At 39.3% G+C, this 12,868-nt stretch overlaps 1 protein-coding gene across 2 annotated transcripts in view; it reads right to left on the bottom strand.

The window, feature by feature from the left end:
* Window positions 1-7,542, bottom strand: part of NR3C2 (nuclear receptor subfamily 3 group C member 2) — a 420,091-nt gene extending 412,549 nt beyond the window's left edge. For both annotated transcript variants that reach the window (XM_068989925.1, XM_068989926.1), the window contains exon 1: window positions 5,780-7,542. In XM_068989925.1, coding sequence (XP_068846026.1) covers window positions 5,780-7,542 — 1,763 coding nt within the window. The remainder of the gene's footprint in view (window positions 1-5,779) is intronic.
* Between the last annotated feature and the right edge of the window lie 5,326 nt (window positions 7,543-12,868).

The following is a 12,868-nucleotide window of genomic DNA, read 5'->3' as shown; positions in this document are numbered from 1 at the left end:
TGTTTATCCTTTTCCTTCCTTGGACTAGAGTGTTCTATTTCTTGCATAAATAACAATTTCTCCCTATTTTCTACACAGAAATTTTGGCCTTGGCCATACCACTGACAATCGTAAATCCAGAGGTTTCCAGAGTATTAATTAGGTAACATGTTCACATATATATTTACATTTTAACTTCATCGTTGCCTTATTATATAAAAAACAACATAAAACTCTTAAAACTGAAAACAAAGCCTATACTTGACAAGTTTAAAACTCAAATTTTTAAAATTTAAGATTAAGACACTATCCATTTAAACGCACTTATATTTCCTGGATACTAATAAACTTTGGAATGCAGTCCACAAAGACATACAATTTAATGACTATATTTAAACAGATTCAAGAAACCAACATTTTTTTCCTCTCAATCTGAATTTAGTAAATGAAAGAAAACAATAAATTACTTAGCAGCAGAGATGAAATTTTATCAGTTGTATGAAAGTACAGCAACAGTTGAAAGTCTGCGAAGGCAAGCCTTATTTTGGAGAAAAAAAATTAACGATATCAGGCGAAGTGAAGTAACACGCCTAAATTACTGGTGATCAATAGAACATCTGCTCTTACTCTAAACATTACAAGGACAGAAAAGATCAGGCACACCCAGAATTTCAATATTGCTAAAGGAATCAAATCCATAAATGATACATATCTAGGTCCCAGATTCAGCATGTCACTGCTCTGTATGAGAACTGCTTGAAGTTGAATAATTTGAGTTTATTTAACTGAAACCAGGGCTTTATGTATGAAGTAAACAGTTTTAAAATAATAACACTTTAGATGATAAAAGGTAAACACACTGACATAAATCTAGGATACTTGTGAAAAGCAAAATGTAAGGAAGGACACTGCATCGTGATTTGCTTATTAAAGAGGAATAAGGGGGTTTTCCCCAATAAAATGATCGCTACTTCTACCAGAAATACCATAAATGAATGAAAGTGAATGAATCATCAGGAGAAGCAAGTCTCCCTTTAAACCATTTCTAAAAATACTATTTAGAACACTAACCTGGAGAAATTCTAAGCACACTAGCAATTTCAAAATCAAAACATTATGAGACAAATAAGAAAAAGAAAGTTTCCATGCTTTCATTTCCAAATGACCTAAGTTATTCTGTAATGGATTTATTATAGAAATAAGCATCAATAATTAATCTCTCCCTTCCAAAACCCACCATTTATCATACTTTGCATTACATGAAGATACTTCTATCTCAATGAGGTTTATTTACAGAAGTTTACTGACAGACATGGCAAACTGCAACAAACTCCTTGAATTCTGAAGCTTTTAGCTCATTATGCAAGATGGGTATTGAAAAACTTCAGGGATCACTAGGAAAAAGAGAAAACCAACCGGAGGTTATCACTGAATTGTTTCCTTCTATCATGGAAAAAAAAAAAAAAGTGCAGTATATATTAAGATAAATTCCTGATTACGTGTCTTGAAACCTATGAGAACGTGCCCTTTGAAACAGTGAACTTTATATTCGAACGTTTAAGTCAATGTTAGCACTGTGTTATGATGCTATCAAAGTGACCATGACCATCGCCATAAACACCCAGTGTTATGTCAACAGACCAACCCCGTTTCCAAAAGGAATATTGCAAATTTAAAAGAACCAGAAACTCATCATGTAAGTGTCAGGAAAGGAAAGGAAAAGTTCTGATTTGAAAATAAAACAAACGGCTTTTCCAAGCACAATGATAGGTCACCCTCACTCATCCTTACTTTTAAATGATAAATGGTAATGATATTTTCCTATCTCAACTACGCTGGAAACTACAGAGCTGAACTGGTGATTAAGATAAACTTGAAACCAGACTAGTAAATATGTGAAGGGATGTTTCTATTTTCATTCTTAACATACACGACTCCAAGGAAACTATACAGACACTCAGAAGTGTGGCTGGCAGTCCTCGGAGAGCTTCTCGGTCAACTTACTTTTTCTCAGATGAAGAAACGGAGGCTAAGAGACGCTGCCACTCACTCAAGCTCACAGCTCCATCTGTGTCCAAGTGGGCAGGGGACCCTCCATCTGTATGACCAAAGCGGGTCCAGTGTCTACCGCAGAGCTTTATGTCAACTTTCGTCATCATATACTGGGATGGCCAAAACGTTAGTTTGGGTTTTTCCTGTAAGATGGTACAAAAACCAGAACAGACTTTTTGGCCAACCCTATCCTTCCCTGTGTGGCACTCAAGACAATCCACCTGCTGGAAATTCTGAGAGCTGCCTCTGGCCACCACTCTCACAGAACACCCACAGGCTGCAGGAGATACATCAGCTTGAAAAATTCACCTGGATGAGAATCACTGTCCTTGCATGGACGAGCCACCCCTTCTTCAGCATAACATTCAAGTAAGCTAAGGTAAATAACATAATATCCTCTTTCTGCGTGAACCACCAAAGTTTTATAGGATAGACCGATAGTTCTCAATTTCTGAGTCTCAGGATGCCTTTCTACACTTGGAAATGTGTTGAGGTCAAGATCTTTTGTTTATGTGTAATCTATCTACTGATATTTACCTTAGTACAACTTGAAGTGAGTACTTCTTTTAAATCACTTAAAATAAGTCATCACAACTTAACATAAACATGCGTATGTGAAAAAAAAAAAACAAAAACAAACTTGTGTTTCCCAGAACGATTCAGGGAGAAGAGTGGTACTATTTTACATTTTTGCAAGTCTATTGTCTCGCCTAATAGAAGACCGCCGGAAGTATCTCGTATCTACTTCTGTGGCCAACGTGTGATGATGTGTTTTGGTTCAAGGATATGAAGAAAATCTGGCTTTACACTGATACGTTGTTGAAAAAAGGAGCAGCATTTTAATGGTCATCTCAGATCAATGGAGATATGATCCTTCAGTACACTGGAAATGGACAGTCAGTGGTTTCTTAAAGCTTAGTTGCCACATGGAATCTGAAACCGTATCAGTGAACTTTTCATGCACTATTTTAGTAAAACCATTGGTCTATCTTCCATTTTGCATGGCTTGTCTACCAATGCACAATTTTTGAGTTTGTGGCCCTCCTGGATAAAGTCTCAGAAACCCCAAACCATACTTTTGACATTTACTAGAAAACAAGAGTTCAACCTAAAGAATGCTATGAAACTTAGAAGCAGTTACACACTGCCTTGATCCTTTACAATCTTTAATTCATTAATCTGACATTACCTGGAATGGGGTAACATCATCATAAATTATGAAGTAGACAGAAAAGTTGGATTTTGGTCCAAAAAACACAAAACAAGAAGCCAATAATGAAGCTTGGATGAGATTAAATTAAATATTATAAAATGTAGACTAAAATCCAGGAAAAAAGTCTGTATTCCTCTGAGAAGGATCAAAACAAATAGATGTGGATAATATTCACAAGGAAAAGCTGCAGGGAATTAGTAATCTAATCTAATTAGATCAGTAATCTAAAACTTTGAATAATATTAAAGCTTTGATAGTAAAGTTTGTGGAAAACATTAACTAACAATAGTAGATATGTAAACAAATGAATCCCCTCTAGCTATGTTAACAAGCTTATTAAGAATTTTGGAATGCTCAAGAAAAGACACTAGACAACATCCCAGTTTCCCTCAAAGGCACAGGAGGCTCAAAGTCACTGATTCATAGGAATGTGTAAGGCTATGGGTCCCAAGACCACCAAGGGGGCATCATGAGTTGAGTCCGGAAATGACAAAACAGTATAAATAGGATACAGAACAAACAGAAGAGAGTTAATGATTTTAGCTAGCATCTGTCTAGTGTTTCTACCAGAAATATCATTATCCAAAGCAACGGTCTTCAAAACTAAAAGAGCATAAATAGAAATGTAGAGCGCCTAGCTATAAAACGGTAGAAATTAATCATAGGAATTTATCAACAACTATTTCCTTACACTTTGTACATTTCTTTAAAAGACTGTATGGAATTTCATTTAATGCACAAAAGAGAACACTAAAAGAAACGGAAACTAAAGGTTATGAACACTCCCATTAAATGCTAACAGCAACTGCTGAAATGTATATAACACTCTATGATGCATATTGTACTCCAGATGATAGTCAAGGGGCTTCTCATAATTTAACTCATTGTCTTGACTACCCTTGAGATGGGTACTATTGAATTCCCTTTTTATAGATGAGAAGCCTGAAGGCCAGAGAGGTGAAGAGATGTGCATAGGGTCACAAGGCAGTTAAGGGGCAGAGCTGGGGATTTCAACCAGGGTAGCCATGCTCTTGACAACCAGGTTAAACTCCCTCCAACTAACCCACTACAAACATCACTTAATAAAAGTATCTCTAGTGTGTGCAAACCATCCTTATCAGAAAGTAAAGCAAAGCACCTGCTGAGCTTGGTTCTGACGAAAGCTATGCCATTTCAGCATTTGTGCAAAGAGTTTAGAATTTAGGAGACAGCAACAGTGTGAGTATAGGATTAACTAGTCATGCTACTGAGAACTGTAAGAGCGTGTAAGTCTCCTTTATGGAATGTGTGCTTCCATAAAAGCAAGAGGAGCGAGGTATGAGTCAATGAAGAGGAAAAGAAAGCACAAATGAAAAGTTTTTGCTTTTGCTTCAGTAAAAAACAAAAGGAGAAAACACAGAATGCACGTCAATCTTACGTTTTGTTGATGGGAAAAGACATTTTCACCACCAAACAAGTTTTTAAGGAAAATAGCCACATCTTCCTAGAAGCCTCTGTGAACTATATCTAGGAAATCTATTCTTTATATGTTCAATAAAGGGATCATTGACCACATCCAGGTAATAAAAACAGTACTGAAGCAAAGTCCAACATAAGTATTCACTGTATTACTTAGAACCACCCTTTACAGTCATATCTGAAACCTCTTCCTTGTTTTTTTCTAAATATATACAATATGCTATCTACAAGAAGGAAAGCCAAGAAGATATTTTACAGTAAGTAAAGTATGTCTCCTTGCAGATCTTAGAAGTTATAAATATACCAATCTGAAACGGCAGTGACATACTTCACTTCCAAAGAGTAGGAAAGCAAAACGGGCCACTTAGTAATTTTAGATGTGCTGAGTCTTTAAAAAGCTCTCCAGAGTTAAGGAAATGATTTATTTGTGCTGAAGACCACAACTTACATACGATTAACCAATCTAGAAAAAGATGAAAAGGGTGGGGAGCTTGTGGGTAACAGATCTGGGGTTTCATTTCACTTTTCACAACCAATGAAGTGATTAATAAAGGAAACTCAGGGGAAAAAAAAGACTTATGACCACAAAGAAAACAATTTAAAGCAATGTTAGTGGACCAGTATACAGCTAAAGAAAAGAAAAAAAAAAAAATCCTAGCACTAGTCTGCTAAAGCATACATAATAGCAAGGCATTAGGAAACAAACCTATCTTAAACACCTACTAGCAGCAATGCAGAAGGGGAAGACTTATGCACAACACGTACACATGCTCCTTCCAAATCGATGGAACCATTTGAGACTCTCAAAATGTTTGGTTTCTTTATAGTGAAAGACAGGGGAGCCTGGAGTGCTGCAGTCCATGGTGTCACAGGAAATCAGATACAACTTAGCGACTCAACAACAATACCTTCCTAACACACCAACAAGCTAAAGGGTGAACACACAGTGACCATGCTGAAAAGGAAACAAACAGGAGACTGAAATGTGTCTGAATTTATCAACAGCAAAGATAACGCTAACCTTCAGCATTTCACACAGCCATGGTTTTTCAAAACTGGAGAAAAAGGCCAACTTACCTTGATACGTTTTCTGGAATGTATTCTAGGACCGGATATCCATCACTTCTTCTCGACGACAGGTCACTGTGTGATTTCCACGACTCCACCAAGGTATTGACAGGAGGGAAGGAACTCAGGTGTTGGAAAGATTGGTCTCTAGCTGGTCGTGATAAAGATATTGTACCTTGAGCACCAATCCTATAGTGAAAGGACTGTCCACCTGAATTCACGCCAACGATGGCAGATGGGGGGATGCTGGCCTCTGGGTAGAAGCTCCCATCATCTGGTTCTTGTTTTATCCCCATGGGGAACCCGCTGCCTTCACAGTTACCATCAAAGCCCGGCACAGGTGGTCCTAAAATTCCTGATAGAGAATAATAGTCTTTATCATCCATAAAGGAAAAGTATGAGCCATCCATGAACGGAAAGGGGTTGATTGCTGGATTCCCTTTAAAAGAGGTGCCAGAACATGAATGCTTGGTTGACTCTTGTTTTATTGGTACTGAGAAGGGGGAATCAGAATTTATTTTGCTGTTTCCTCCTAGACACGAGCTGCTGAAAGCTCCGTCTGGCTCCGGCTTTATGTACTGGACGATGTTAAGCTGGCCAGCCACACCATGGGAGATGGCGTTCTCTGTCTCCTCAGTCTTAGGAAAGGGGACCTCTTGAGCACCTTTCTCCTGGGTGTCTGGACTGGGAACCACATCTCGGGCTGCGCTGGACCCCACTGGGGTGCCCGAAGCAGTGTAGCTGAAGGCGGTGCTTCCAGGGCTACAGATAGACCCCACAGTACTAGCGGCTGGGCTGGACAGCGTGGATCTGTTGTTTGTGTTGGAAGGGCTGGAAACGGAGCACCTTGAGTTGTTGATGTTTGCAGGGCTGGATACGCAGGATCGCAGAGTGACGTTATTAGGACTGGAGACCGGAGACTTCACGCTGCAGTGACTCGGGGGGCTGGAAATCGGGGATTTCATGCTACTCAATGGACTGGAGAGAGGTGAGCCCACGTTGCTGGCATGCGCTGGGCTGTGCGACCTGGAGCCCCGCGTCTCCACATTAGGGGAGCATGGCAGAGGGGTGCCCTGGGCGATGGGGCTGTGCACTGGGAAACTGCCGAAGCTGGCTGAAGTGGAGGACACACAGCTGATGCTGGCGGGGCTGCAACCCGAGGATGACAGGGTCAGAGGGCTGCAAACTGCCGGGCCCTTCTCGTGCCCTAGGATGGGGCTCTTCACCACATTGCGCATGACCCCGCCATTAACAGAGCCCCCGGAGTCGGGCAGGAAGGACCGCAAGGGCCTGCTCGCACCCCCCAGCGTGGAAGGACGGTGGCCGTTCTCTTTGTAAAATTTCACAAGCTGTTCGACGTTTTGATACATCTTTGCTGGACTGCCGCTTCCCTGTGGGTTCTGCTGATCATAGGCGTAGTCGGCCTCTCTCACGGAATCCATGTACAAGCCCATAGACTCGGCCACCGTGGCCGAAAGTTCCTTTGATTCCAGCTCGGTTTTTATATCAGATGGTAAAATCCCGGACCGGCTGCTGTCTTGCTGGAGGCAAGGGAGTAGTTCGTGTTTTTCTTTGCTGCTTCCTTGAGTACTGCTGTTTGGAATAGCACCGGAGACGCAGCGTACGTCGACGATCTCCATGTACTTACTCTCATCTGGCTGCTCCGTGGGTCCGGGTCCCAGGGCAGGACGCTCTGCAGGCTGAGAAACTTGACCCCACCGTCTTTCCATTTCTAGACCTTCAGGGAGACTGTGGTAGCCTTTGGTCTCCATAGCTAACATAAAAATTTATATTAAAAAAATCGAATTAGAGTCGTGGATAGCACAGTTACTCTAAAAGACATTCTGAAATTGTACTGACTGAGCTATAAGTACATATACTACTGATGATAAGCAATACTTCCAGTTATACTCAAGTTATTACCTTTTTAGGTGCTGATACAACAGAGTCCTGACTATAATTTGTCCAGAAGCCAGAATATAAGAAGCAATAAAACTATTTTCCATCTAAATAAAAGCAACATCTTTGCTATAATAGAGCAATAAAACTATTTTGCATCTGAGTAACATCTTTACTATACTACAGCCTTTGGAGTTTGGAGGAAATTTTACATATAAAACATCTTTGCTATAATACAGCCTGTAGAGTTTACAAAGAATATTTACAAATGTTAACTTATTTAATATGCAAAGTAATCCTGGGGACTCCTGATGCATCCAAAGAGGAAACTGAGGGTTTAACCAAGTGGGCGACTTGCCCAAGGTCAAAGACACAGTAAGTGACAAAGTCAGGTTTAAAACTAAATCTAATGCCAAAGTCTTTGGAGTCTTTCCAGAATATGGAAGCTGCTTTTCATAGCTAATATGTGACTTGATTAAAAAACAATGAGGAAATGTAAGTAATGTTACCATTTCCCAATGTAAAGTCATCCCGTGAATGATCACAGGCAAGATAACTTGAGGATTATTTTCAAAACAGTAAGATTTTCATAAACTAGATTTTGGTGGAGATAATTTATTGTCAGTCCTGAACAGTGACGAGTCATATATCCTGATTAATTAAGCTCGTCCATAACTCAGAGGCTGAACGACAAGCTGAGAATGTCAGGACTCTAGTCTGTATTTCAGTCCTGGCAAGGACTCTGACATGCGGCCTGACCTAGCGGCAGCTCTGCTGAAAAGACTCCAGACTGCCAGTTTCATGCTCCACAGTTAATGGAGGAAGTTTCCGATGGGTCCTGACAATTTATGTGTTCATTCATTCAACAAATACTCACCAAGTGTGTGTTGTATCCTGGGCCTACAACTAGCCACAGAATCTACAGTGATAAACAAAACAGGCTCAATTCCCATCCTCAAGGAGTCCCCAGGATTGTTTTAGACATACTATCTTATCTACTGGCTCTCTCTATAAATTTATTCCATAGATAATCATAACAGGCTGTATTTATAGAATTCTTATGCCTGATATGGTTCAATGACAAGCCTTTCACAGATATTAATGTACACACCCTTATAAATTACCCTACAAGATTGGCAAAAGTACTGTCCCAAATGATACAACTGGGAAAACAGAGGCAGAAGCCACACAGCAGAGCTGGAATTTGATCCCAGGTGTCTACACCAAGGTCTCTCAACCATGGCCCTACTGGGGGCCTGATAATGCTTTGTTGAGATCTCTCCTGTGCATTGTAAGATGTATAGCCGTATCCCTGACCCCTACCCACTAGATGCCAGTAGCATTCCTCCTGCCCCGCTGTGACAGCCCCAAATGCCTCCAGACTCGCCAAAAGCCCCTAGGGGCAGGGGGAGGGGGGCCAAACTCACCGCTGGCTTCAGAAGCACCACTCTAAAGAAACATCTCTCAAAGAAAATTAATTCACTCAATAAAATTTCATTTGTGCATTTTCATGCATAGAACTCTTCAAATCTTTATGCATTTTTCAAATCCTTTCAGGTGTATAAACAATCTCTGACCCAAATAAAGGTCCTGACCTAAAAGCTGCAGCTTCTGCAGTGCTGAACGCAGATATTACTTTAGACCTCTCAGTCCTTTCCCCTCCTCTGCCACTCACGATCATCAACCACCCTACCTTCTTCTCATTAAAAAGAGACTAGAAAGACTTTTTGCTCCAGAAATTACATTAACATGGAAAAAATAATATAATGACTCTACTAAATAAATTGGCATCAGATATCACAGGGCTCTCTGGCAAAATTTAATGCCCAAATTGTCCGAAGATCATAATTACTTCTTATTTTTCTGTATTCTACACTAGGCTTTTAAGTTCCCAGAAGGAGGAAACTTTATCAGCTTTACCACTGCATCCCAAGATGACAGCATAGTGCAAATAAAAAAACGTTAAACTATTATAAAATAATCAATACCCAGTAATTTGTGAACATTAAAATCTCCCAATTATGTAGCGTGCTTTTGCTTAAAGAACATTATTCTATAAATTCCTAATCACAAAACAGTAGAAAGTAAGCCAAGTTATGAAGTTTGAGAAGGTAATCTGATAATTCCAGCAGGAAAAATTAGTGTGGATGAAAGCCAAGAACTGAATATAGTGAAATGGGACCAAAACAGCTAATACTGGCCTCTTGTACCTTACTGAAAAACCATTTAGTAATAGCCATGGGTTGAAAAATACTAGTAAATATGTGCTGCTTCTACTTCTGAAAATATTCAGCCTTCCCCATACCAAACTGGAACAGTACAGATAGATACTTCAGTCCCAAATTCATCAAACCAAAAGAAATGTGTCTATTCCTGTTTAAAACTGAACACCTTCCGTGTATCATCCTCCCACACCCCAATCCTATTCCTAAACCCACATTCCCTGTTTTGGTGAATTGCACCACCGTCTATTCAAATGCCCAGAAATCACCCCTGCCTTAGCACCCTAACTAAAGGTCTCCACAAATTCACCCCTCCCCACTCCCACACCTACAGTCTCCCAGACAACAGGACCATCTGCCTTGAGTCTGAAGGATCACCATCATCTAGACTTCTCTCCAAAAATTCTTTCTCTAAACTGTCTTTAGAAAAGGATGATCACTCACTGCCTGTTTTGAAGCTTCACGGTGGAAATTCACATGCTAAAACTCTTGAAAGTTCTAAGGTACAGAAACCCATTTCCTTTTTAATTCAGAGTTCCCTAAATAATTTGGCCAACGCACCTTCTTTCTTTTTTTTTCACACAACATCTACTAATATGCTGAGGGACACTTTTCATCACTGTGCCTCAAGCCAGGAGCCGTGTCTTAGATACATAAGGCTATATGAAGATTTGAAGAGAACCTTTACATGAGTGCGGATAGGCAAGAACCATCTTAAAGCACTCTACAAGGAAGTACCTTATCAGCTAACATCATGCAGCTGATCACAACTTTCCAAGTTCTGTTTGGCTAGCCTTGAACTCTCTTGACAATAACACGAACCAGCCTGCATTTCACCACATTATTGACAAGGCTATCATTAGAGAATTTGCAAAGGCTTTGCTGAAATCTACATTAGCTTTAAGACATTTTGATCTGTCAACCTAATACACCCCTCAACAAAGAATATAAAGGCTGGCAACCAACAAGAAAGAATGGAAGATATCTAGCACCTGCATGGCTTCCACTGGAAATATTTTTAAGGATCAGGCTTTTGAAAATATATGATTATTGAAATATTTTATGCTGAATTCTCCCTATTATCTTTTCCTTTCTTTTTTTTAAATGTATTTATTTTTAATTAAAAGATAAGTGCTTTACAATATTGTGTTGGTTTCTGCCATACATCAACATGAATCAGCCATAAGTATACCTATATCCCCTCCCTTCTGAACCTCCCTCCCACCTCCCACCCACCCCTCTAGGTTGCCACAAGAGCACTGGTTTGAGTTCACTAAGTCACATAGCAAATTCCCACTATGTTACATATGGTAGTATGTAAGTTTCCATGCTATTCTGTCCTATATTATCTTAATTGATCTTCCCTATAAAACAAATGGGTCAGTTAGGAAGTTATTTCCAGTGTCGTCCAGGAAATCCAGGTTGTCTTTTTGAAACTGGCATAAGGTCCATGGCTTGAGCAGATTTTCAGTCAATCACTAGTGAACACTGAAAATATTAATTGATGAATATGATCCTCATAGAACTTAATATCCAGAGGGTAAAGGTAAAGTTTTTGTTACTAAAGTATAAGATTAAACAGATACTGATATACAAATCTACTTATGTAAAATCAGGCTTGTCTCCCTTAAAATGGAAACTATAACAGATACTCCCCTTCGGGCAAAGACAAAAAACATGAAGGTCCTTTAATTTTCAGGCAAATGCCTCCCCTCTTAAAATAAAGGAATTTTCACACAGGGAAAGTAAGGAAAAATATTGACAGTTCTATCTTGTCATAAATATGCTCTTAAACATTATTTTTGCAAAGGGAAAACCTGACTTTAAATTTTTATATTTTACAGACTCTGTTAAATTGCTGTTTCCCATAAGGAAGTAGGTTTTTTTGTTTGTTTCAGGAATATTAACAAAGAATCTTGCAAATTTATATATTTTATCCGAAAACAGTTTCACTTTTACAACCTCCCAAACACAGTTCCATTTTAAATGCATCATTTTCTATAGTTATCTGACTCTAATATTACATCCTCAAGACAGAACCTTAAGAATTTTATAATTTGTATTGGTTCCATAGTTGTAAAAGTTCACTGTAACTCTTTTCCTGTCATCCCTATTACTTAACTATAACCATGTTCCTTGTTTTAACAGATGAGATAAATGATAGAAATCAGCCCAAGGTCACCTAAGAGAGCCAGAGAACCAGTTAGAACTGAACACACCTGATTTCTATTCACTCACCTAATTCACTGAGCCACCTGATCGTTCCAAAAGCCCCAAACTAAACTATGTCTCCCTTAAAGGAAAAAGCTCCCCTTTTATTATTTTAAAAAACTTCTTTCCTCAAGCATTTCCATGATAGCCTGTCATGAAGTCAAATCTAAAATGAAAACTTCCCAGAACTTCACAGATGGAGAATGCTGTTAGCATTACTATGTAAGTATCATCAATAACAGCACCTAGAGAAATGCCAATTCAAATATTAAAATGCAATTTACTGCCTTTGAAATTCAGTGGTTTCCAAACTTGTCTGGTATCAAAGTTTTCCTAACTTCTGTGCCATAACAAATAATTAAACCTTTTGGTGCCGTAAACCATTACGATTTAAACCTGGTCTTCTAAAATTCATTAGGAAAAGCTGTGCACCTAAATTCAGTAGCAGGGCACGGATGTCACCGAAAGAAGCTTCATCCTTTCTCTCCTGCTTTTAGAATTCGAACTGATGCCACAGAAAGCATAATCTCTTTCAGGAGTTTCGTGAATCCTAAGGCACGGGAAATGCACGAATTTCCAGAGCCCCTTTCCTACAGAATCTGTCGGGATTTGTATCTCCTTCAATTGCCCTTTTTCCGCTACACCTCTGGCTGAGATTTGGGTGCTTCCGCAATTTATAAAAGAAAGAAATATTATTCAAACGTTCTTTAAAAATTGTACAAGAAAAACGACCCGAAATTCATCTTTGGGGAAAGGGAAGGGTGAT

The sequence above is a fragment of the Capricornis sumatraensis genome, chromosome 17 (genome assembly GCF_032405125.1).
Source record: "Capricornis sumatraensis isolate serow.1 chromosome 17, serow.2, whole genome shotgun sequence".
NCBI lineage: Eukaryota > Metazoa > Chordata > Mammalia > Artiodactyla > Bovidae > Capricornis > Capricornis sumatraensis.
The sequence above is the reverse complement of the archived record's forward strand: the minus strand, read 5'-3'. Positions and strand labels throughout refer to the sequence as shown.